This window comes from Colossoma macropomum, unplaced genomic scaffold (genome assembly GCF_904425465.1).
Source record: "Colossoma macropomum unplaced genomic scaffold, Colossoma_macropomum, whole genome shotgun sequence".
Taxonomy (NCBI): domain Eukaryota; kingdom Metazoa; phylum Chordata; class Actinopteri; order Characiformes; family Serrasalmidae; genus Colossoma; species Colossoma macropomum.
The window spans coordinates 26,219,129-26,246,641 of NW_023494785.1; the positions used below are offsets into that span (position 1 = coordinate 26,219,129).

General features: G+C 38.8%; 1 protein-coding gene across 1 annotated transcript; it reads left to right on the forward strand.

The window, feature by feature from the left end:
• The first annotated feature begins 517 nt into the window (after positions 1 to 517).
• On the forward strand, positions 518 to 27,448 carry cers2b (ceramide synthase 2b). The gene is made up of 11 exons (XM_036588527.1): positions 518 to 1,048; positions 14,489 to 14,662; positions 15,376 to 15,493; positions 15,790 to 15,908; positions 17,332 to 17,389; positions 19,161 to 19,211; positions 19,429 to 19,521; positions 20,892 to 21,020; positions 21,848 to 21,954; positions 22,243 to 22,396; positions 25,026 to 27,448. Exons 2-11 carry the CDS (start codon positions 14,490 to 14,492, stop codon positions 25,179 to 25,181), a joined length of 1,158 nt encoding a protein of 385 aa, XP_036444420.1. The 5' UTR covers positions 518 to 1,048; position 14,489; the 3' UTR covers positions 25,182 to 27,448.
• Positions 27,449 to 27,513: the final 65 nt, after the last annotated feature.

Here is a 27,513-nt window from a genome sequence, read left to right on the forward strand (position 1 = left end):
CTCACGTGCTCCCCTCCTCCCAGTGTTCGATTCAATTTACCCCACTGATTCTTTAGAAGTGATTCAGGGAATCGAGTGCTCGATTCAACAAGTTCATTTTCGTACCGACGGATCAGTCAGATCAACACACCCACATGGCAGTGACGGACCATTTAATTCCCTTCACCAGATGTTCTTTAACAACCATGAGGTTAATAAAAGTGTGTTATGTACACCGATCAAAATTCGTCAGTGCAAATGTATCAAATTATATTTTATTTTTTTCAGACTTCTAGATTTAAGTGGCTCTTGAGTGGCCGTTTGTCTAAAAACAGTTTAATGTCGATTTTTCAATCATTTTGTCATTATTAAAAAGTATAAATGTAATACCGGGCACATTCATATTCACATTTTCCGATTGTCAGTCTGTATCGGTCATGTATCAGTCAGAACTCAACATTGTCGTGTATACCACGAAAAAGTTCGGTTCAGTTTAACTTTTTTTTCTGATAAGATCCAGTTCAAAAGAACCGATTCGCTCAGGAGTCGGACACCGCCAGTCTCGTTCTCCGTGCCTGCTGTGCTAACGGCTCACTTTTACCTCAGAGAGAAAATAACGGAAAAAGCTGAAATTAAAGGAAAAAAAGGTCGACCTCTGTTTTAAAAAGTAACGGTCTTTACCTGAGGAGAGTGAACTAGCGTTAACGTTGGCTAGGTAAAGCCTCCCAGAGAAAGAGTAAAGAAAGCAGCTAGGCTAACTTTCCAAACTCTTTTATTTTCTCGCTAACGGACAAACAACCCGGTGTTAGCCAAGCTATCGCTACCGAAACTGGAAAAAGTAACTTTTTTTTTCTTTTATGCCGGGACGGAGATGAGGACAGGCGGCAGAGTCACTGAGACTTGACCGTGAAACCACCGAGCGAGCGGAGCACCGAGAGAGCCGCGCTCCGGACCCGGACACCCCGGGACACTCGACCGGGCTTCAGCAGACTTTAACCGGCCATTTGCAGACGACTGTGTTTAAGGGTTTTTTTCAGAGTGGACCACCGACAGGAGAGCCGTGACCAAAGTGAGTAGCGGTGCCACAAGGTTCCGTTATATTAGTGGAGTTTTGGGCTGGGTTTAACTTGTATGTGTGTGTGTGTGTGTGTGTGTGTGTGTGTGTGTGTGTGTGTGTGTGTGTGTGTGGTCGTGTGCTGAAACGGTCGTAACTTCAGTCCCTCAAACATTGCTGCGTGAAAACGCTGGAAAACCTTTAGCTTAACAGCTGATAGAGGAGTATGTCTGTCTATTGTAGTTACACAGCTTTTCAAACCATTCACTTTAGACGCTGAATAATAGGAGTTTTAGCCATAGTCAACGTAAATGTAAAGTTTTATCAATCGCTTCATAAATGCATTTTATTTGTTATTGACTATTTATTATATAAATAACTATCTGGTACATACGATAGACGCTCTTCCTGTAAATATTCAGTTTAGCAGCTGAACAATAGGACATTTTGACATCTGTAAGTCTAATTATACGTTTTGTGTTGATGCTGCTACTGAGTAACATACCAATTTAACAGTTGTTTTCCAAGGCCTTTAGTTTTGTGTAGTAAATGCGTTTCTGGCCCGTATAGTGGAACTCCTGTCTCCTTAACCATGGTCCTATCAGAGAGAGTTGTTTGGGTATATATACTGGAGGATGTGGGTTTGTTTCCATTCTTCATCCAGAGAGTGAAAAGCAGGACCCGCAGCAGTTTACACACCGACATGTTGGTAGTGATGGATCATTTAATTCCACGCATTAAATATCCCACAACTGTAGTGCTTCAGTGAGTGCAGTCGGGAAGCTTTTAAAAAATTAGCATGGGCAAAAGGTGATTAGTTAGCATTACTGCGTAATATTGGATATTTTTATTTTCAGTGTTATTGTTGAATAATTAGGATTGAAAAAATACACTAATACTGGCATGTTAACTGCTGTGTTTTACTCCCTGGATGAGCACAGGAGCCAAACCCATGTCTTCCAGTGAAAGGACCCCAAGCCTCTCTCCTTGATGTTCCAGTGAACTGGGTTGGGCTACTAAACATTGCTCTTTGCCCCAAGACTGTGTCGACCACCTAAACCTTTAACCTTCATAGAAGGGTAAATAATTTATCAAATCGTCGTCTGCTTTAGAAGGAGACAAAGGCGCTGTGCATTCATTGTTGCAGGGATTGTCTTGAATTCGATCGAAGTCATGTTTGCATCCTTTACATTGAGCATTTGTCCCCAGATCATTAGATTACAATGTACAAGAGGACTGATTGTTCTCAATGAATATGAATATAACTGGATCACAGGAACATGTCATGACTGATGGACCTATCATAAGCAGTGCACATGCTGCTGTTTGCACACACAAACTCTTCCTGAAGCTGTTGACTCAGCTACCATTAATACTAATAGTAAAGTCAACCCACCACACTGTAATCGCTCCACCACATACAAATACACTCCTTCATAGTAATTACAGGTAAGCAAATGATTGAGGCAGAGGATCACAGGGATCTGCTCTGTTTGTCTGTGCCCCTGTGCTCTACAAATATTTGGTCCCACACATTTACTACAGATATGTAGGATATGAGTTTGTCGAGCTCTTGCTGCAGACACAAGTCAGATGTGTTTGAAGTTGATAAGTTTGTTGAGAATATTCCTGTTATCTCGAGTTGCTGATTAAATCCTTTTAAACAATGCATTATAAACAATGACCGCTTAGCTTTTTCTTCAGATTTCCTGTGTATGAACTAATCCTCAATAATTCTCCAAGTCCTGTTATATCTGTATCAGTAACATCATTAGTATGGAATTGTTTTTGTTTTTTACAGCTACAGTAAGCTTGTCCAAATACAGCTCCGTGTGGGGTCAGTTAATTCTTAAGTTAACTACAGACATATACACAAAAGCCATTTTCTTAATAAACTGCTGGATTATGTTCTGCACGTTTACTGCGAAACCTTGACTGATTTAGGTGGGACATTCAGTTGCATGGCTTTGAGAGAATGAGAGATGCATAAAAAAAGACAAAAAATAATAATAGCAATAATAATAATGGCCTCATCAGCCAGTTTGTAAGAGACTGTCTGAGGCACTTTAGGGAGATACAGGCAGGAATAGACAAACACCAAAATTGCACTGGCCAATAGGGCCACCAAGCCAATAAATCTTGTGGCCAAATTAAAACTTTTGACCAGAAGAATAAAAACATGTTTATCGTTTATACTTTTTATTTACAATTAAGAAACCTGTTTCAGTACCAAAAAACAGTCAGGTGTTGCTTTAAAAAAGTAAATATTTATTAAAACCTGACATTAATATGAACATTGCTGTTGTGGTGACCGTGGTTGTTCTCTTTGCCGAGCTGGTCCATCCTGATGTCATCCAGTGTAGGTTATGTCATTAAATTCTGTTTAGCTACTGCAGCCATAGCCTTTTAGTGTAACCCCGGTTCACTGAACACTCTGTTTTATTTAAGACCTTATTTCATAGAGCGATGTTAGTAAACGTAGTACCCTGGATGCAAATAATTCTCATTGTTTTGTATTAATGTTTTCAAATTTTTAAAATTAATTTTAAAAAGCAGCGTTTACCAGTCCTGATTGCTTCAGAGCATTCAAAGACAGTTTGGATAATTCATCAAAGTGATCAGTTATCAATATGTTAATCCTGTAGGAGTCACACAAGGGGTTCGGTTTCCACCTTCAGCTTTTCAGTTATATATATAATGGTATATAATGATATATATAAAATGATTAGACGTTGTGTTAAAATGATGATGGACTGGATGTCTGTCTCTTTCACTCTGAAAGGCTCTGATGAGAGGCCTGTGTCAGATGATTAGGCTGCTGTGTTTTACCCGAACGAGTGAAGATTGTTTTACCAAGAAGTTCCTCAGAACTGAAGTCTCAGAGCCTTATTGCCCTTTCTGAGCAGCAGCTGAAATGGGACAACTGAATCAGACATGACTAACATGAGGCATCATTAGCGCGTGTGTATTTGAGAGAGGGAACCTCAGGGATCTGCAAGTAAGCACGGTTGTAGACGGTTGTACGTGAGTCATCAGACTGGACAGCTGTCATGCTTACAGTACAAAATGCCTCGCAACACACATTAATGCACAGACATTTACAGTATTTAAAGGCAGTTTGGATTAATAAATGAACAGAAGGTACAGATATATGTGATGAGAAAATATATTTTACTTCAGCTGAAAAAAATAAGCATCAGACAATTTGTGACTGAGCTGAATATTCATTTCATAATCTGATTTAAAACAGTCCCATACCTACTTTCTCACTATCTTTCGTCCTGTAAGGAAGAGAGACTCACACATGCTCATACACACACACATACACACTCTCTGCAGTGATAGGTCAGGAGAGAATGGCCAGAGTGGTGTCACATGACTGGTATAGCCAATCAGAGTGCAGGATACCGGCTGTCATTGAGGAAAGTGCTGGACTGAGCTGAAGTGTGGGCTGACGGCATTCTTATCTGAGTATGTGCACTCCAAAGGGGTTTAGGGTCAGACCAGGAGACACAGAGAAGTTACTCATTTGTAAACTTATCTCAGATTGGGACATTATGATGTGTTCAATAAACTGTTGCATCAAGCGTAGTTTTACCGAATTAACCCTTTTCTACCAGTGTTATACTGAATTGCCCCAGCTCTTAAAATGCTGTATTTCAATGTAGTATTCCAAAGAATAGCTCAGCCAGTTTGTATTGAAGTCCCTGTAGTTACTGAATAATAAGCCTGGAATGTTAAGGGGTTAAGTCTTAAAGAGAAATGCTATCTCTTGTCCTGAGTTAGCAGATTAACGGTAAATGTCTTCATCTTTCCATTTGTAGACATGTTAGGCACTTATCTGTGAATTGTGGATGACATTTTGCTAGTCACATGGCTGAAACTGGACACCACATAGAAAAAGGAGGTGATCTCTGTGCAAAACAAACACTTCTAAGTGACCACTGATGGTGTTTGCACTTATGTTAGTCAAACCTTGATGACTTGATAAAAAGTATAGATTTTCTAACATTTCAATGATATGTCAGCTTTGAAAAGTATTAGATAATGTTAAATTTTGTAAAAATATTAGATTAGAGTGCCACACAATGTGCATCAGCACAATATTTTTATGTCATGTCAGTCTCCCTGTTTAGAAAAATTGATTGGTGTTCATCAGTAACAAACCATCTCTGGATTGCAGCAAGCGTACCACATTACTTTTGGGCTTATGACTCTGTTGGCTTTTATGTATGAGTCAGTTTGACTCTCATCTAAGAAACATGTGAGCTGTCCAAGGGAAAGTCCTCTCTGCCATCAGTAACCTGCTCTGTGCCATTTTATGCACTCTCTTTGGTTCATAAGGCGCATGTTAGTGATTATACTACAAATGACTAAGTAACAACTTGTCCTTTGTGTCGCAAGCAAAAGTGAACTGCAGGACAGTAGTGCACTACAGCTGGTGAACTATTGTGACTTTTTCCCTTATCTTTGGATGATTACGTCAACCTAGTTCTCTCTCAGTGTTTGTAGGTTAATAGGTGAGTGCAGTGGTAGGCCTAAGTTACGTCATGACGGTGAGCTGAGGTTTTTAATACAGTTCTGCCGTGCCTCCTGCTAATAAAAGTCTTATGGCACTACCTACAGAAAAATTCTGAATTACCTGTACCGAATTAATACCTGCAGTAAGCTTTAGGCCAGTGTGTGGGTAGCATAGTGACAGCAGTGTCTAGAGCAGGGGTGTCAAACTCAACCACTAAAAGGGCCATATTAAAAAATCTCAGTGAAGGCCAGCGGACGCCTATGTTTTTATTTCATTTTGCTGTAACCTAAACTGGCTATTATTTATTCAAAATGTGGCAAAATGTCAACAGCAAAATAGAGGTGTTGTAGTGGGCTTTGCTGTGTTACAAGAAAACATGAAATATTTAAAAAATGGCCCCAGGAAGTAGGTTTTTTAAGCCTACCTATTTTCTTGAACTAGACATCTATTACCTTTTCTTTGCTGCAAGTTCATTCATTTTGGGGATCAGTTTCTGACCTGGCTGTTTGTATAGGTTGAACTGCAGCTGAAATGCAGCTAGTGTGTTTGATGATATGACTAGAGTAGAATTGAGACATAACCACTGTCCCATAGTTTGTTGTTGGGGAAGGGAGTGGGAGCACAAATTGCACTGCAGTGCATGCTGGGGATTGTAGTGCAGAGCATTGTGAATTAGGCTAACATTAGTAGAAGTTTCAAATAGGATTGGGCCTGTTGTTGACATTGATTAGTCAAACATAGCCGTGTAATCTTGTCCGAAGTAGTGAGTATACTTTGTGTACCTGTTAGCAAAACTAGCCTAACTAGCAAATTGCAGCAAAGCTAAAACACTTAAGCATCATTGTGTATATATATATATATATATATGTGTGTGTGTGTGTGTGTGTGTGTGTGTGTGTGTGTTATTATTATTATTATTACTATTATTATTATTATTATTATAACTACATAATATTATTATATGTAATAAAACGTAATATTTTTACTTGAGACACAGAATAAAAAGTGGAATTGTATAAATATTTTATTTATACAGACTAGCACTTATAAGTTAGTTTGGTTAGATAGAGTTGGTATTGTTTCTTGGTGTTGGCCGATACGTCTGGCCGATGGCCAATAAGTATCACGTATGCTAAAAAGTAGTTTGGCTGCATCCCTAACAGGTACTGTGGTTCGAAGAAACACAGGGACTGGACCAGAATAGTTTGAGATTTGGACTAGTAAGGGTGCCATGCCATACTGTACTCCCCGGAGGAAAAGAGCCTCTAGTGTAGATTATGACTCCAGATATAAACCTTAAGAGAGCATCTGGGGTGGCAGAACATCGTGGCTAGCAAATTCACAGTTATTATAACCTCACACAGAGAATGACAGAATAATATCTGAATAAAGATCTGCACACAGTTAAACACAGTTCTGAGCTCTTATCATCAATCAGTCCATCTTTGCTTGCATCACATCTTTCTCTGAAGGTTGCATAGGTGATACGGTTTAGAAGATAAAGTAACAATTGATTAAAGAGGAGCAAGAAGGAGTGGCCAAACAGAAATAAAACCAATGAAAAACAATATTTGAGAATAAAAAAACTAAGAGACTAAGAAAAGTAAGCAGTCAAAATATTAATCATTCTGGGCAAGTGAAACTCCATTATGTAAAACAAATATGATTTTTACTGGATACAGAGATTCACTGATTTAACATCAGATTATACCTTGACTAAACTAAACTATTATACCTTGTCCAGACTGAAGACCTAATTTAGAGAAGCTTTAATTTAAGTGTTTATTGCCTCAGAGCTAGGAATGGGCATTTCAGTCAAATTTGATATTCAAATTTGTAAGGCATTATTTGAATAAATATTTGATACCCCTCCCCCCGCCCTTCCCCCCCAAAAAGAGGACTCTTGAGTTTACACGATACTTCACACCAGACACCTCATGTACATGACAGGAAGCGTAAAAAAGTGCACTCAGCATCTTTCTGTTACTGTACTATATTAAACCCAGACTCAGACCACACATCCATAGTAAGTGACATGTGGCTTGACATTTACACTAAAAAATCGTTAATCTAAAGTTTTTAAAGGTTATATGTGAGATTTTAGACATTAGTAGGCAGCAAACAACTGTTTTCTATGTAAAGACATAGTGGTGTAATGGCGTGATGAGAAGCGAATAAAGTCACACCCGTTCTTGTTGTTGTAATCTGAGCTTCTCTGTTTTTTGTTTTCATAGCCGATCCGGCCACGCGTGCATGTAAGTCCTGCCCTGTGAAAACATTGGCCCTCCCCACGTTTTGTTTTGCCCTCCCCAGACAGTGACCACCCACACAGCATTGTCCATGCACTACTTAAGGTGCAACGAGAAAATTCGAACAAGAAGTGAAGGCACTAGAATGTAGTCTTAACTGCTGCATCTTTTAAGTTGGAACAGGAAAATTCGAACAAAAAGCTGGTGAAAAAGAAGCTGACTTTAGCTTCATTGAGAGTTGAAATGCATGCAAAGAGATTAGAAAGTTGATCCTGCTTTACAGGTGGGTAACATTAACTTTTTTGTCCTGTTTCACAGAACCAACAGGTCAGTATTGTTTTGTCCTGTTTGCTGTTGTTTGTGATAGCAACTGGTTAGCTTCACAGCAGCAACTGTAGTGACAGTTTGCTAACCCACAGCCTAGTACTAGTACTAACAGTACTTACGTTACTTGCTGTGTCGTCGTTTGGTATTTGTACAATGTTTTTGTGAAGGGTTCTGTGGCCACAAAGATCTAAAAAAGCGTTGTTCATGTCAGCAATGACAAAATTTGGGAGGCCGAGCTTCTGAAGGAGCACTGAAGGGAGAGGTGTATTTGTTTAGCTGTGTAGTTTAATTGTCAGCCGTCGTTCTCCGGAATCGAATAGTGCGCCTTTAAGATAAACGGACAAATACTAAGCATCTTTTTCCCGGGCTATTACTAACCTAGTCACATTATTTCACCTCATGTCTTTTAGCTCAAAAACAACAAGTTTGTGAAGAGGTAAATTCAGTAAATTATGTTGAAAAGTAGTAGTTTTGCTACTTTTATTAGATTTATACAAGAATAGTGTAAAATGAACTCCCACTTGATGTTTATCACCACCTTTCTGCGACACTACCTATATGCCATAGCCATGCTTTGTACAATCTGTAGGCCGATGCAGAGCTTCTCCTCTAATGTGCAGTAGCCTTTAGACGGCTGCAGTAGTCTTTTTGTTTAAGTATTTTCTTCTTTTTGACTAAGAAGTCAAGAAACTGACCAAAACAGTGACCAAAGTCATAGGCTCTTCGCTGCCCTCTGGTGGAGTATAGAGGTCAGACATCTCATAGTTCCTAAATTTGAGAATATGTAAAATTAGAGAGAAGCTAAATTGCTTATTAAAATTCTGATTTACTGTTTGATTTTTTAAACTTATTGATCATTTGAAAATTCTGATTCAGCTCTACTCAGAGTAAGGCTGCTGATCTGAGGAGCATTGTGTAAAAGGGGAAAAACTGATGCTGGATTAACACTGACTCTAAAGTTTGATACATGCGTGCCCTGGACAGGCCTTTTTCCTGCAACAGCGATCTGGTGTAGGGTGGGGGTGAGTGTCTCGTGATGGATTCCAGTCCGTATCTGTGTTTATGGGACAGAACAATGAAGCTAATGTTGCTAGCTGAGCCTATCCTCTCAGAGGGCTCATTCACAGGGAGAGTTCACACAACTATTCAGAGATCAGACTCTGCAGCCTTGTATGCAGGGAACTGTTAGATCTTAACTTCTTCCATTGATGAATATCCTTCTGTTCATAATGTATTCCATAAACAAAGGCTGATCTCATACATTCACTTTCTCTGAGAAGTAGGAAAGACAGACCGTGATAAACATCCAGTCAGAATGTTTGTCAAGCATGCTCCCTGTATTTTACCATGTCTGATTTGGTGAAAAGATGTAAAACAGAAAGAGCAAATAACCAATGCCAAATAGTAAAATGTCTGCTGAAACTGTGTGGTTCTTGAAATAGTCCAAATGCAGTATTTGTTGCAGATATGTGCAGTGGTTCATGCCTTTACAAAATCCTTCCAAATTTTTCCTCATTACATGGCTAAATAAATCATGGCTGGAGTGAAACATGAGCTCATTTCACCAGCCTGTAGTAGACTGGGTCTGCCTGGCCAACAGGGTGACTCAAGAGTGCAAGCGAGTTTTTAATGAATGAGAATAAGCCAGGAGCCAAAAAGGCGAGGCCACAGCGACTTCCACAGCATCTGTCATTCCTGATATAACACAGGGCTCTTCACGTACACTTTGAAACAACTTCAAAAGCCTAGTAGTTTTGAACCTCCCTAACTGGACATAATTCGCTGTTGTCAGAAGAAAACCTTGTATCTCCAAAATGGTAACTTTACAGGAAAAGGAAAAAACCTACTTTACTATTAATGTAAGTCAATGGAACCAGACTTTACAAGTCATTTTGGGTCATTTCTTTTAGTCCATTCGTCATGAAATTTACATACAATGTAAAGGGCAACGTTTTCAAATTATGTCAAAAATTGAAAAACGTCAAAAATGGAGGTACAAGGTTTTCCTTCACCAACAGCAAATTGTTTATTTATTTATAAAAAAATTAACTGCTGCCCTGTTTGTGTCTTAAGAGCTGACTTTGTTTCTGTATTTATATGGGTGTAAAAGTTTGTTCATGTGCAAACGAAAAATAAACTTAGTTAACTCAGTTGGATAAATTAGTTTGTGTAAATTACTTCAAAAAAGTATTCTCTTAAATGTAAGAAGAAAGACATGGTCTACCATCTAATGAGGATCTGTGTCACATAGGACGTTAGAAATAACATGCTACAAATGCACAGTAGAACCATGCACACACACTGGGGATGAATTTTTGAACATTCAAGTTTAAACATGAAAGTTAAAAATAGTAAATTAAGATTTTTGATATGCAAGTTCACTTCTTTATAACACGGTGTGTATAAATTTAAGAAACATGATGTTACAACTCTACCAAAGGGAAGTGTGCGAGTGTGTGTCTTATATTTCAGTCAGAGTTTCTTATCTGTTTATTCAGAAGAAAGAAGCATAGAAATGATACTGCAGCTGGCTAAAGGCTTCACACTACGTCACAGAAAAATTACAATAAACAAACTCATGCTCATTTCATACTTTACTCTCATAGTTTTGATGGCTTAAAACTTTCAGTATAATTTATCACGTTTAGTATCCGCTGACTAACTCTGCACAAACCTGGTTTGTTTCTGAGCCAAACAATATGAGGTGAAGTACAATGTGGCTAGTAGCATTAGTTGCTGTGAAAACAGTTGATTAGCAGTGTCTGGTTAACTTAAAGATTTTAGATAGATGCCTTACTAGGTCCCCTTTTATGGATGTTTGTTCTGGGTCTGGGTTTAATATACCACAATAATAGTAAAATGTCGAGTGGCGTCACTGTTTCTGGTGGTGCCACAATTTAAAATCTGAAAACACACTCACATGTATAAACATGAATGATCTTTTCAGATCTAGATAGATTACATGGTGTTGAGGTTGTGGAATCTAACATGCAGAATTAGTGGCGTTTTATACGACTCTTAAATGAGATGCTGTTCAGTATTCATACATAAATGTAAAAGCTCAGACGTTACTCTGTCTGTTTTGAGATTGCACTAGTTGTGCAATCATTGTGCAGATTTTCATCACTTTCCGGTTGAGAACCATGTGACTGTATATGAGAAGGAAGTAAAAAGCTGCAGCCAGAGCTTCTTCTGACTGGGTGCCGATGAGGCCTGAAGAGCAATTTACTGATGCAGGATCAGTAACCAGTCTTCTCCAAAATATGTCATAACCAAATGTTTCCTGCAATGAAGGTGTAAGGCTCATGTTCTGGAACAAGACGCTAACACACATACAGAGATGCACACTCGCTCATTCACTCTTGCTTAAGACGTGTACCGTACGTGATGATTCACAAACACTCATCATCTTCACACACACACACACACACACACACACACACAAGCACCTCAGGCCCTGTGGAATATCACACACTCAACTCAGGTACATTGCACACACATAAACAAAACCTCTGCCAGTGTCTGATACTAGGTCTGATACTACTTACGGGTAGTGAAGAACATCCTGTGGGGCTGCCATAATTACTCGATTAGAAAAAATAATAGGTTAAAATATATGTTCTCGATGAATCAGTTTAGTGATTAGTTACAGTTGCAGTATCAGTTTAGTGATTAGTTACAGTTGCAGTATCCACAGATCATTATAAAACTGTGTTTGGGAGCCTGAAATTTTTCTACAGAAAGCTGTTAGTGCTGTGCACTTAAGTTGTTTTTCTGGGCATTACAGAAAAAGAGGAAACCCACACCAGCAGGATCACACTAATGCACATATGTTTGTATTTTCATAGAAGTGGTACCACAATTTAGCATTATCGTACTGGAGACATGTGTTACTTATAATGTGAAGGATTCTGCATTAAGCACTGCTGTATAATGATATGTGTGCCTGTAACAGTCATTAGAATATTCCTAGCACAAAGTATTTATAAAGATTTCTGGCTCAAAGTAGTATTTAAGATTTCTCTAAATTTCTCAAGCTGCATTACATTGAGTTGTTTCAAAAGGTTTCTTTCTCAGCAGAGTATTTTGGAATCTTTGAAAGGCTCTATACAGTATGTTATTATATTGGTAATTATCAAAATAATTGGTAGATTCCTTGATTACTAATATATGTGACAGGCCTAATATCCTGACCAGGACTCTGTAATGTGACACGGATCACAGTCTCTCGCATTGTCTAAAACTCACACACACACAAAAGTAACAGAGCAATTTCACAGCAAAGCAGAATCGCTGGCCGTGCACATGAGTCACCAGCCTGCATATAAGAGAAACTATGAATGTAAGAGAAACATCAGTGCATAAGCGCCCTCTTATTTATTGTTGTAGCTCCAGAGGTCTGGCTCTGGGGCAGCTTACTGAATATGTCTCAATAAAAATGAGTTTTCTGTTCCAAATAACCATTCTGCTGGAATATTGTGAGTTTATTGGAATATCTTCATTTCTGATCTAGAAGATTTCCTAAAAACATGAGTTGATTATTTATTACTGATTCAGGATGTTTATTTGAAATCCTTTGAATGTACTGATACAGAAGAATTGATTCCTAAGAACGTATTTAAACATGCTGATCCAGAATCGATTAATAAGTATTTGCTTTCTGACAAGGAATTGAGATTTTTGACAATAATCAGCCAACAACAAATTATAAGCCTTTAATCTTTCAAGTGGTTACGATCTGCTGGTTGTGTTTGTGTGGTGTTACTGGCTGCCATGCTCTGTGTGTGTGTGTGTGTGTGTGTGTGTGTGTGTGTGTGTGAGCGAGCTCTGCCAAATAGCTGTTTAAGAGCCAAGCCCATATGCGAGACTAATTCTGCTGTGGCTAGAGTTCCGCATCTAACAGCTGTAGAGAGGGAGAGAAAAGAGAAAGAGAGAGAACTGGGTGTGGTTCAGAGGGAAGGAGTGATTCAAAAATTTGCGCTGAGCTATTTCTCTTCCTCCACTCTGCTTCTCCCTGTTACTGTAACTCCCAGCACTCTTCTCATAAACATCGACTGATAGAAAGTACTCTGCCTGAATAATAGTTTGTAGAGCTTTGTCAGAGTTACACCACATTATTGAACTTTCTTAGTACTGAGTTACTATGTTAAAAATGAGCAGTGCTATGCCAATTATGCTATGCCACTATTGTAACACAAAGTCTTGCTTAGGAAGGGCACTTTCGTAACGCTTTTTTGTGATTGCAAAATCAGATTGATATCTTTCCCGGCCTTGGCAGCTGAAGTGTTTGGTATCGAAAGTGAATAGTGTCTCATAAGAACAGGTATTAATATCATGAGGATTGATCTAACTATCAAAATCAGCCACTGCTTAAAAGAATGTGCAGAAGCATTGTGACGTTTTGTTGTGCTAGATTGTGGAGGCTACAACTCCAACTAGAAGGGCATGAATAGACTAAGAAGAAAGGAGAAACAAAGATAAGGATGTTAATAAATCTTAACTGATCAGATTGAAAGGTACTACAATGCAGTCTTTCTCAATCCAGTCTTTGGGGAACCACACATGGTCTTTATACATCTACAAAAACTTCTCCAGAGCATCTGAGCTTGGTCAGAATGCTCACAGCACATTATGGAACATTTAATAATTGGTTAGACGACTCATTTTACAGCCTTCTGAGGTATCAGAATTGCAATATATCAAAACATCTCTGTATAAATAATGCACAAGGATTTCTTTCTTGTTGGATGCACAGTGTGAGCTCATTCAGAGGGTTGTTTGGATCAGTAAGCGCTTATTATTGATTTTTTAAATGAGAGTAACGATAAAGCACAACTAATGTGTGACACTTCTAGTCCTGTAATTTCTTCTAGTGAAAGATAATTTTATATCTATTATATTTTATTCATTTAGATTATTTTATATTTGTGACATAATGAATTGAATTTTCAGCTTCGTCATGTAGCGTTCCTTAAATATCAAATACACTCAATAACAGCATTTACAAATTAGGTTATTTACTAAGAGACTAGATAAGACGACAGAAATAAACACTTTTTTGTGTCTGCCTTAAAGGAATAAAACCTAAGCGACTGGCATGTGCTCATAGCATACTACTGTGTTACCAAACAGAAATGAAAAACTTTGATTTACTTTCATGTGAGGAAATCAGGTGTTTATTGAAGATTGATTTGTTTAATTGGAATCTCAGCTGTGTCTTCACATTCTGCTGCTGGAGCCACATGCTGGAAGAAGACTCTCACTCTGTTGCTGAGAAAACCTGAGAGAGAATTCATGACGCTTAATGTAATAATATCCATCTCTCTCTCTCCCTCTCTCTCTCTCTCTCCCTCTCAGTATGTTGGAGTGGTTGAGTAACATCTTCTGGCAGGAGCGTCTCTGGTTTCCAGAGGGTTTAGGGTGGGCTGACCTGGAGGACCGGGATGGGCGGGTTTATGCCAAAGCGCGGGATTTGTGGGTTGTGCTGCCGATCACCCTGCTCTTCCTTGTGGTTCGTCAGATCTTCGAAAGGTGAGTCAGAGCACCAAGTCGATCTTGTCCCACCCTGAATTTCTATTACTAAACGTTCACTAGCTTTGGAATAGGGAAGCATATGAGCAATCACTGAACTGGTCTCTAAGCATTGGAAGTGCGCTAGAACTAGGAATGTAAAGAAAGGAGTAAGGAGTAATTCAGCTACACATATTTTAAAATTTCAGAATCAACTGATTAAATAAAATATTTAAAAAACTTTACCTTTCTGGCCAAAATATTATCTATTAAAAACTTGGTGTTTTTTATTATTTGTATCCCTCTATTACATGAATTGTTTCTCCAGTCATGTGTATATTCAGTGTATTATTGTTGTATTTTAAATAGTTCATATATTATATCGTATATTATACATTATAATAAGCAAAAAAACTAATTGTGATGCTTGATATATTGCGTTGAGATTAATATCTTTAACTGCAAGGAGTTAAGTTATACTCACTCGGTATGGTTATTTCTCCTGGTCCTCTGTATCGTACATTAGGTGATTTTACCACCGTCAGTAAGCTCCTTTGTCTCTGTTTGTCTGTTTTTCTTCCTACTGTTTCAGCAAATTAATTGCACTTTGTGTGTTTATATGGATTTGTTTTACTGTTTGTCAGTGAGTGTTCCTCTTTTTAATGTTCTTATCTTTAAAAAGTACTTTCTTTACTGCACATTTTTCATTTTCTGTGTGATGTGTGCATGTGTAGGACTGTTGCTATGTATCTGGCCTCATTGCTGGGAATAAAGGAAACTGTACGAAGAAGAGCAGTGCACAACCCAACACTGGAGTCCTACTACAGCCACACGAGCAAATACCCAACACAGGTACCCAACTTCAGCTAGTACTACAGAGAGAAAGACTGACCAGTAGTTGGAGTTTGCACATGGTAGCCCTTAGCCACCAAGCTACTCTGCAACAATTAAGTAAAGACTAAAAAAGATTTAAAAAAACATATGATGTTTAACCATCTCCAGAAAATTGCACGGGTGGAAGTGCTGTGTAACGAGTGAATGTTTCACTGTCTGTCTGGTTTGTTTAAAAGACACTGTAAGCAGAGGTGAGCAATATGGCAAATTTCTCTCTCTCTCTCTCTCTCTCTCTCTCTCTCTCTCTCTTTCAGAGTTCAGTAGAGAAGCTTTGTAAGCAGACTGGCTGTTCAGAGAGGCAACTACAGCGCTGGTTCAGACGACGGAGAAATCAAGACAGACCCAACCTTATGAAGAAGTTCCGTGAGGCCAGGTACACGCACACGCATATGCACGCAAAGACTCTCTCAAACGCAGCTCATGTATACAAGCTTTCATATTTATTCTTCATCTGCACACCAGTGAGTGCACTGCAGTGTTAATGTGACACTGGCCTTCTGCATTCCCACACACACACACTCACTAGACATTTCCATGCTTCTGGCTGTGAGCCGTGTCAGCAACACAACACCTTAGAGAAAGAGAGAGAGAAAACGGAAGGGACAGAGACAGTGAGATACAAAAAAGGAAGCAATAGAGAGGGATAAAAACTGGATGGCGCAAGGCCTGGGTGATAGGGAGATGTAATCGGATATCGTCAATGATGGCAATAACCTGAGTAACCCGATGGCAATATAAATAAAAAGAACTGTGAGAGACTTAAAAGGGACTAATTTACTATTAAACAACTTGAAAAATATTTTGGAAAACTAATGTATAAGATGTGTGCAGACTCACACACTAGTAGTCAGTTTCACAGAGAGAAAGAGAGAGAGAGAGAAAGAGACAGAGAGAGAGAGAGAGGTTTAAGAAACTGCCTTTGTTATTTCTGTCCTCTACACATTGTAATGGTAGCCTTATCGCATAAATTCCCTTTAATTTACTTCATGTGAATGGAATCAAAAAATGTATGCCAGTGTGCTATAATGACTGCAAGTTAGCATAGAGCAGCAAAGTTGACTCTAACCTGAAGAGAAACTTCCTCTGATCCCCGTCTACGACGGATGTGCAGTATTTTCTATACAGATTACGTGTCCTGGCGGTTAGCTGAATTATGAAAACGCTGCTGTAACGATGGAAACACCTGATTTTTAATTAGGGAAGCATGTGGTCGTGGCTTTTGAAATCACTTGCAGTCTGAAGTTTCTCCAGCAGGGAGCGCTTTAAGCACGCAAGCATTCGCAAATCTGCTACAGAGGAAGCTCATGAACACGCCTGTTTGCAGTAACGTTTATTATGACAGTAGTTCTCAAAAGATGTTGGGCTTCTCAGTATCATATTACATAATATGTGAGTGTGAGTTTTATTAACTATTTTAATTAATATTAATAATTAATTTAATATTTAATAATAGGCAATATTATCGATAACCGTGATTTTTTAACTACAAAATATAGTGCTTATTAGTTTTTGATATCGCCCGGGCCTAGATGGCATTAGATGTCAGACTCTGGTGTCTGATGATTTAATTTAGCCCAGTTCAAAATGTACTTTACTGGCATGATTGATTTTGAACCATTTTACCACACAGCCACAGCTGTGGCATCAGAAACACAGGCACAGCTTGTGGAATGAATTTTTATTTCATTTTGCACAGAAAATGAATTACAATCGGCAGTCTCAGCAGAGGCACTGAAGGGTTTTTAATGATTTGCATGTGTGTGTGTGTGTGTGTGTGTGTGTGTTTTCTCTTACAGTTGGAGATTTACGTTTTACCTTCTGGCCTTCATTTGTGGCCTAATTGCTCTCATTGATGTAAGTAATGGAACAACTGTCATGGTTTAGCCAGTCTTTCTGTGTTTCTTCTTTCCATCAAGAACATTATAGCTGTACACTTGCGTGGTAACACTTGTGCTAGCAGGCTACGGTGCACTAAAACAGTCACACAAAAAATAGTAGCACACACAGGATTACAACTGAAAAGGTTTTATTATTCAAAAACATCCAAGATAAATCCAAGTGACGGAGGCTGCCACCTTCAGATGAGCTAATACTAGAGCTAGTATGTGCAGTGTTAGGTTGTCTTCAGGAAGCGGATTATGTGCCTTACCAAACACTGAGAACACATACACTCACCACACACACAAACATTATCTAAGCCGCTTATCCTCCTATGTCTCGGGTGTCGCTGGAGCCTATCCCAGCTGTCATTGGGCAGAAGGCAGGACATTGAGAACAGATTATTATTGTTAATGGTTCTCACTACTGTCATCAAGCATGGCTAGCCTAGCCACACAACCTCACACTCCTCAACTGTGTCCTTGCCACCACCTCCTGGACAACATTAGGTCACTCATGTTTTGTAGTAGTAAGGACATAATCTACAGTAAGTTAGGCTACGTTTACACAGCAGGTAAAAGTGGCCCAAATCCAATCTTTTTCCTCAAATGCGACATAGATGTGTCATCTGTATGGCAGTGTGAACAGCAAAAAAAGCATTGAATCTTACATTTTCAATTCCGATTTGAGACGTTTTCATATGTGGCACTAAAATCCGATACGCATCCGATCTGCGGCAATGCGACTCAGTCTTAACAGCCAAATCGGAATTCATGCGACTTTTACGTCAATACAGCTCGACATTTGTCATAATTTCGCGTTGGTGAGACTCATAAACATTTAGGCTGATGTTTCTGTACCAAAAAAATTAGAAGAGACTTATCGCAACCGCTCTGTGTTTGAAGAGATTTCGAACGAAACGGCCGAACGTGGCCGGAGGAGACCGAGGCTGCAGCGTCAAAGAACAGTTTAAAGAATCCAAGGACGCGAACCAAAGAAGTGGCCGTGGCAGAATAACGTGCCCTTTTTACAGCGAACTCGAACACATTGTGGGTGATGAGTCCAGCTGTCAACCACTGGAACTTTATACTCTCGCTCATGTGATGTTGGCGAAGATGAAACTGAAAGCTCCGGGAGCGACTGGCGTTCGCTGGCCGTCATGATTGTTTACTCTTGGATGAGCCGCCACGTGAAGCACTGTTCTTTTGCGCATGCAGGTTGGTTTAGGAGTGTGATCTGTTCAGACTGATGTCACATACAGATCACATTTAAAAGATAATGTGAACAGCCAAACAAAAAAATCTGATTTGGTGAGAAAATCAGATTTGGGCCACTTTTACCTGCTGTGTAAATGTAGCCTTAGACTCTTTTGTCTCTTGTTGCAGCACTCCGTCTAGGTAGTCATAATGTTTATTTCTCTTGTTGGTTTAGCAAAACTGTGATCACACACATGCAATAGCATTAATTTATTGATTTATCTCCACACAGAATATCTTTATCACAAATACAAGTAAAACTGTCAGCATTGCACAGTACAGCCCTACAACATCTGTAATTTCTTTTTCTTTCCTTTACTATCGTGCTATCTCTCTGCTCCGTCCTCCTCTCCCACGCTTCCCCCTCTCTTTCTGCTAAACAAAGCACAATTTTTGTGTGTGTATAATTTTTGTTATAATTTATGTGTGTATTTATGCGTAACATCTGTAACATGCTAAATTTTCCATTCTTTCTTTCTCTCTGTCTGTAGAAGCCCTGGCTGTATGACCTGGAGGAAATGTGGAAAGGATTCCCCACTCTGGTGAGTCCCCCCTCCCTCATTCCTGTTCTGAGCAACGCTTCAGGAATCTCGTTGTTTACGTGACTCCCACATTTGCTGTGACGCCCCGTGACTTCAGACTTCACTCCATTTAACCCTTAACATGTTTTCCTGCCAGTGAATGTAAGGATCTCTGTGGTATTCAATTTTATTCCCCGCTCTCTCTGTCTCTCTCTCTCTCTCTCTCTCTCTCTCTCAGACACTCCTGCCCTCTCAGTACTGGTACTACATGCTGGAGTTGAGCTTCTATTCCTCTCTTCTTTTTAGTGTGGCAACAGATGTCAAACGCAAAGTGAGTCTGACCTTGTTCCCTTTAAAAGTATAGAGATATTATTGATTGTCATTTTTCTGTACTTTCAATTTACATTATATAATTGTTTAAATGTAATTGTAAATGGTTCAGGTCTGCGCTTCCGTGGTTTTTTTTCTTTTTTTAATTGATTAGACAATTTTCATTTTCATGAATTTAGCCCTTTTATTTGCAACCAAAACTTAACAGTGGATTAAAAATGGTACTACAGTACCTGCGGGGGTTTATATGAAGAGTTTCATTCCAAAACACTGTATAGTGTTTTTTTTAACAATTATGGATATAACAAGTTTTGACTATATAAGTATAACATACAATGGAAACACATTTTTATTTCTCTAAAACAGTGACTTTTGTCACAAATACAGTGTTTATGTGTGTAAAACCCACTCTTGGTAACGTATCTCATGAAAATAGACAACTCTTGAAAGTGGTCTGTAATTTAATTGCGTTTTTGTATTTCACAGAAATCATTAGGCTTTCTCTGAAGGCCTGTAAGATACTGAAGGTTTTCCTCTGGAAATAAGCAAAATAAAATTATTATTTACTTTTATTATCTCTGATGATAACATTAACTTCTGAGGATTAATACGCCTCAACATACACTTTCTCACTCACCAGAGTTATTATAGTTTTAAAATTGTTTTTTTGATAGTTTTGATTGTGTTTTTGGGTGAATTAAAGTGAATATTTTGTCAGATGTACTCTACTGGTGTATTGGTGTACTTTACTCTGTCTGTTGGGTTTCAGTGTTTTAGCAGGGCAGTTTCAGCAGTTTCTCTTCATGTTGCAGTGAGCATTGTCCTTTTGATGTAGTTTTTGTGTTTTTGACAACTGTTGTTTTTATTTTCAGCTTCATATATTGTTAATATTATTTCATTGTTAGTTTTTGTTTTAGTAATATTTTCCATTACCAGTAATAATCCTGTCATACACACACACACCTGAACGTCGTATCACCTTCCCACAGTGCAACTCATCCTCGGCAGGCGCAGAGCTGAACATATTTGCATTCCAATCACACACAGTGCCATAGAATTGTAGAGAGCTGGTTTTCAGAGCATTGCGTTATTCAAAACGGACTAAGACATCTGGCTCATTTGTGTCGGCAGCATGTCGATTCCAGGTTCATCTGAGGTCAGGTGGTTCTCAACTGTGCTGCTTTTTTTCTCTTTCTTATCTCTAAAGAGTCATTACTGATGAGGTTATTTTACAGAGCATAGTACATTACAGATAAACAAACAGTCAAACTGCCACTGGATCCTCATACAGCTCCAGAAAATTTCCTTCTCTCTCTCTCTCTCTCTCTCTCTCTCTCTCTCTCTCTCTCTCTCTCTGTCTCTCTCTCTCAGGACTTCAAGGAGCAGATCATCCACCATGTTGCCACCATCACATTGATCAGTTTCTCCTGGTGTGTGAACTACATCCGAGCTGGAACACTGATCATGTTTCTGCACGATTCCTCTGACTATCTGCTGGAGGTACACACACATACGAGCTTACTCAAAGAAAACTCACTCTGTCATACACACACTCACACAAACCCACTGATACACAACTTTAACCACAACATACAGTGTAAAGAGGTGATATTTCCTGACCAGAGCCAAAAATTCATTTTTCACTGGGTCTGGGAGGTGTGAGCAAAATGTCTGCATGTGTGAAAACACAAAAACACACTTTAAAACTAGAGACAAAATGCTGAGCACAAATAGAGGCAGAAGTCAGCGTTTTACATACTCAAGCAATTCTTCTTTCTTTATCTCTTTGTCATGTCTTGGAGCGTACGTACGTACGAACGTAATTCCTGACGCATGTTGAAATTTCTTATCATGGTTAAAATTAGCAGCATTCAGATCGCTCTTTTGGACATTTTGTAAGAGAGCATGACCAAATCTGATGTTTATTATTGGTCATTAGTGGTTGGAATAAAGCTATTTCTCCATAGAAAAAGATGAACAGATAAAAGTAATTGTATAGTACTTGAGCCAAAGTGCTTTTGATGTAGTCATTATTAGTGTTTTGATATACAGATTGGACACTGAAATTGCACATCCTACAGTACCAACAGTGAACTCCTTTTTCCTTTCCTTTCCCACAAAAACCTTACACTGAGACCACATTTACCTTTCACCCCTTACCAGATTTACTACTTTCTAATAAATTGGATCTGAGGAAGGTGTGGTATGTTGAAAATACAAAATGCTGAACAGAGCCACCTACTGGAAAATAAGTGCAACAGTAGTCTGCTTGTGCTTCTACCTACTGTACTGTATTTAATTTCTCTCTCTCTCTCTGTCTCTCTCAGTCGGCTAAAATGTTTAACTATGCTGGCTGGAGGAAGACTTGTAACTACATCTTCATTGTGTTTGCTGCATTCTTCATCATCACACGACTTGTCATCTTCCCCTTCCGGTATGAGTCACACAAACACAATCGATCCAATTTAATCCATTTCAGTTCAGTGAGACTGAAGTATGTGTATACACAGTACAGTAGGGGAGTGAGTGTAACATGTACATACAGACACCCTTAATTAATATTCTTTTTCTAATATGTTAATTGACATTTCAGATCATCTGTGTACACAGTTTGTGACTTTATTCTGATTGGCCTCACTTAACATGAAGATGATTACGCCAAAGTTGCAGACGGTTTCAGCTTAATCTTTAAACCCTCTCTTTCTCTCTTTCTCTTTTTCAGGATCATGTACTGCACATGGGTGTACCCAGTAACAATCTATCCTCCTTTCTTTGGATATTACTTCTTTAACAGCTTGATGCTGGTGCTGCAGTGTCTGCACATCTTCTGGGCTGTGCTCATCATCCGCATGGCACTGCGCTTCCTTCCCAGAAACGTATGTCACTTTGTGGGTGTGTGTCGGGTTGCAAACTTTGGTGAAGTAACTGAAGTGAAATTTTTAGGTGGCTGGAGTGAACCAGGAGTGAGATTTTAAATTTTATATGCACAAGTGCATAATCCTTGTTATTCTACAATGATACTCCTTTTAATCCCAGCTCATTAACATGTGGCTGTGAAGCCAGTTTTAAACCAGAATGCAGCACAAGCAGAAGCATCACGTAAAGCAACGTTCACGTTACCCGCCAGTTTGTCCAGTGACAAGATTTAGTTATCCTGTGTTCAAGGCAGCAAACCACCCATCAGAAAAATGAAAACAAATACCCCAAAAACAAGTTATTAACGTATTGTATAATTCAAGGAAACAGAAACATAGAGCATATTGTTTTTTATATTCTTGGTTTTGTGTAAGTACAGGATTACAAAAAACCGTGTAGTCCCTGGCTGTGCATTTTAATCAGTGTCTGTTGGGGTTAAAGTTCAGTGAATCTGAACTTTAACTACTGAACGCTGTGGTCTGCGTGGAACATATTTCAACATGGTGAAAAAAAAAGGTTTCGCAAAAGTGATTAGGTGAGACGCACCCAAATACTTTTCCCCACAATAAATGCTGCTTAAGACAGTAACATTAGATTATCTACATTTGAGTTTTCTTTTAATGGATGAAGTGCAAATGTCTTTCTTTTGTCTATCACTTTGTCTCCGATCACTATAAACATGCACTGTTATTAGTAAATGATTAAATGAAGTATTTGATTCAAGGAGATGTGCATTTCTGACAGAAGCAGAGTAACATATTGTAGTGTTGCACATGATGAGGGTGACTATTTTTAATCCAAACAAGAGTCTAAATCCGAGCATGTCAGTAGCTGAGCTGAGGAACTTACAGCGTATCATGCTGGTTGGTGTCAGAGTGATCTTGGAGCGAGAGAGAACCCAAACGCTCCAGCTTCCTGAAGCTGCCCCTTGTTCCTGGGAAAATTGCACCACAATACTTTACTCACTTTCCCGTGCAAGTGACATAAAAGTCATACAGTGACATACAGCCAAAACCATGAGAGTTAGCAGCCCTGCTTTGTGTGTCTGGGTGTGAGCAAGGCTTGTGTGTCTAAAAAAAAAAGTTGTGTTTTGTATCCATTTGACACCAGACAATAGACTGTGTGTTAGCTCTCATTTTAAACATTAGGAAATTTTCTCTCTATTAAATGTTATTCATATGGACTAGTGCAGGGGTTGGCAACATGCGGCTCTTTTACTGCCCTGTTGCGGCGCCACAGCAGAATTCAGTTTTTAGGTAAAAATAAAAAAATCTTCCTTTGCAGTAAAATAAAGCTCTGCTGACCGTTCGAACACAGTTTTAACAATAAATTAAACTTAAACGCTGGAATTAATGTGTAACTGCTAATTCACCCTTTAACCCTGAAGATCGGCACACAGACTGCTAGTCACCATAGCAATGCAGACAACAATTTTGCCTAGCTAGTAGCTAACTAAAGGCTAAAGAGAAAGACGAACATCGATAATTTGAAGACTCACTTATTTGCATTTATAAGCACTCCAGCTGATTTCCTTATATGCTTAATCTGCAACGAGAAACTGTCAAACACTAAAAACTCACAAGGCTGAAGTCAGTTTCTCGTTCGCCAGTTTCTCGTTCAAATTTTCCCGTTCCACCTTAAATGGTGCAGCAGTAAGATCCTGGCACCTCAGGCACCATTTAAGGTGGAACCGGAAAATTAGAACAAGAAGCTGGCGAATGAGAAGCGACTTCAGCCTCATAAAACGATAAATGTTGAGAGACATTAAACAAGAAACTTTTACACTTTTGCGAAAATGTATTCTGATGGAGAATGTATCGGTCTCTGCCTCACTCTCGAGGCTGCCACGATCACTGCTGCACTGCAATGGTAGCATGCCGGTCGGAGCGTTGAGCATGTGACTGCCATAACCAGGCATACATCCTTTTTTCCGTAAGAGCACAGCTGTGTAAAGCAAAATGCATTTTAAACCAGAAGCAGAAACTTTAAAGATTTAACTAAGATTTCAAACTGGTTAGATGGCAAATTTATTGTAATCTGAAAGAGCAGAACTCGTATATGAAGTTGGGATACTGTGTTAAAATCTTGTAACCCTACAGAAATAAGTTGGATGCAATTCTGAGTAGATCCAGTTCCAGCTTGTTTACGGATTGGCATCAGATGTCATCATTCCTATATCAGTGCATCTTTGTTTGACATGCAAAATAACCACCCACAAATCATCGTTTTCGTGTGATGGGTAGCAGTAGGTGACTTTTAAATACAGGGCTACAACAAAAGCACTTGCGCAGGGAGCAAAGTGGTATGCAACGGAAAAGCACGCGAAGAGATCTAATTTACTAGCTTAGTTTAAACCTGGTGCATGAAAGTGCGTACACATGGACATGTAAATAACCAATCAGAATGCAACTGACAAAATGCTGACAGTTGTGGCCAGTTTAACGTGCAGTAGGCATCAGACACTCTGTGGGTAAAGCATCTGAGGCTGAGACTAGCATGAGCCTAGTTTGAGCTGTTGTTTTATGTTCAGCATATGTAATATGCATATTGTATCAACCCTATTCACTCCATTGTTTACATTGTCTCCAGGAGATTGTGGAAGATGAGAGGAGTGACAGAGAGGAGACTGACGACTCAGAAGAAGAAGAGGAGGAGGAGCAGGAGAGAAATGGGGAGATAAAGAAGAACGGTCCGATTCAGAATGGTTACGTCAGACACAACAACAACCACCACAAAACGGAGTGATGTTTGGAGGAGAGAGAGGAGAGAGGTGGAAGAAAGCTTGAAAGAAGAGAATCAAAAACTGATGATGTACATCCTCGCACAAGAGAGAGAAGAGTTGGAGAGAGGGAGACAGAGGAACTTCTTACAAATGTTGATGAACCATTTGTTCTCCCTTCTCTATACACTACAGAGTGAACATTCAGGCATCTCCTCACCACACACACAAACTCACGCACTACATTACCAATATACACACAACCTGTAGTCACACACCCACACATCCATACACATACGTACACACGGATCACAGACAATATCGCTGCAGTGCCAAATTCAAAATCACTTCTGAGAGAGAGCTAGAGAAGAGAAACAGCAAAGCAGATTTTTCAGTTTCCTTCAAAACAAGTGCCTTATTGCTCCTTTTTATCTTAATTCTCTCATCCCATTTTAAGTCCTAAACCATAGTTCCCCTGAGTCAGCATCCTGTTTCTGCTTTTAATATTTTAAATAAAGCTCTCACTTTGAGAAGCTCAGCTCTTTTTAAATCAGGATCTTACAGCTAGTTACTGGTCACTGACCCTGTTCAATGTATGTAAATAGGCCTACAGCAAAAAAACATTATCAAAATCGGCACCTGGATTAATAATTCCCAAATTAAAATGTCTTTGGACAAACAAAAACAGTCATAACTTCTACTATATCCACTGCTTATAGCATTGTTTTTTTAAAGACTAAGCACAAATATGAAACAGGCCATTGTGTGTATTTTAAAGAATACTATTGCGACAACTCGCACCCTATTATCTTCGAACGACAGGCTCATAGCAGATGTAATAACGAAATGTAATGAGAAACACTGCAGGTTTTGTTTCTAGATCAGAAGGTTCTGCTTCTCCTTTTTTTCTGGAAATAAAACCTCCAATGTTTCCAGTGCAAGTTAATATTACATTTTATTTAGTTCACAGCACTGTTGAATACTCACTATCTCTTTTAAGTACTAGTGTGGTTTAACTCATAGGGCCAGATTTTTCATTGTGTTGTAGGCTTACCGTGAACCCTAACCAAGTCCTCGATCTGACATGTTATAAACAGTGCCAGTCATAGTGAATGTAATGATAAAAAATATCAAATATCTCAAATGATTGCTGTTTAAACCCCAATCAGGATGATTTTAAAATAACAGACTTTATAGACTCTGTTAACATTAGTCAGTGCTGAAGAAACCTTCCAGGATCAGCAGGCATTCAGGAGCTGTCCTTGTGACTGTCAAATAATGTAGTGTTTTTAAGACATTTTGTATTAGGAAGTAATCAGTTTTCCGCTGTCAGAGACATACAGACTTTGGCCAAATACACCAAGAATAATGTCAGTTTAACTTGAAAACTGCATGAGCATCAGTCAAGTCAGTCTTTTTGAAATATTGTGTATCAAAGCTACCATTCGTAACATTAGAGAGAAACAGTAAACACACTAATAACAAGATTCATAATCAGATTTTCTCCTTTGTTCAGCTAGTGTCATGTAATTCTGCACTTGAACCGGGATTGTGTGTATCAGGCTTGTGAGAGTAAAGGTCTTGGATCAGTTTTTGATTCTCAAATCCTAATATATCAGTTTACTTGGGCGCTCAACTCGACCGTCATGCCAAGGAAGTGCATCCTGCGCTAGAAGAACCAAAGCAAATGATAAATTATGTCACTTTATGAACATTGTTGTGTTGTGATTCCAGTAAGAAAAACAAAAAACAAAACAACAGCTTTACAGTGTTTTAATTTACTTTTTTTTTTTTACATTTTTATTTCATTCCACTTGTTCAGAAGTAATTCATTTCATTTTTGAGAAATGAAGGCGAGTTGGTGCAGGGATTTGCGTCTTTCCTTCCACTACTACAGTAGCTGTCCCATTTTGTAAAGGTATTGTCTAGAACATCTGAAAGTCACCCACCACGGTACTGGAACCTATGGGACAGTCTCATGTCTTTTTCTTAAAATAAGTGTCCTTTTCCTGTCATTTTTCTCTCTCCACTCCCCTCTATCATCGCTCTCTATCTTTCCCTGAGTTCTCTTCTTTCTGAATATTCCTATTTCTCCTTTTCATGCCATCACATCCCTTACGTTTTTTTTTTCTTCTGACCAGCGTTTCCACTGCCCTCATCTATGCATTGTTCCAGAAATACATCAAGGCCCTAATTACAGTATTACTTTTATTTTTTTAATTTTATTTTCTGTTTGTTTTGTTATTATGCATAAATGTTATTAATAGTGATGGAAATAATAAAACAAGTGAGAATCACAACAAAGGCTGCTGTGTGTGTGTGAGAATAGTGAGCATATTAAATACACGGCTAAGTACT

Coding starts and splice junctions, on each gene's coding strand:
- cers2b (XM_036588527.1), top strand. CDS start 14,490: ATGTTGGAGTGGTTGAGTAACATCTTCTGGCAGGAGCGTCTCTGGTTT. Junction 15,909..17,331: donor AAGAAGTTCCGTGAGGCCAG/GTACACGCACAC, acceptor TTTCTCTTACAG/TTGGAGATTTACGTTTTACC. Junction 19,212..19,428: donor GGAAAGGATTCCCCACTCTG/GTGAGTCCCCCC, acceptor TCTCTCTCTCAG/ACACTCCTGCCCTCTCAGTA.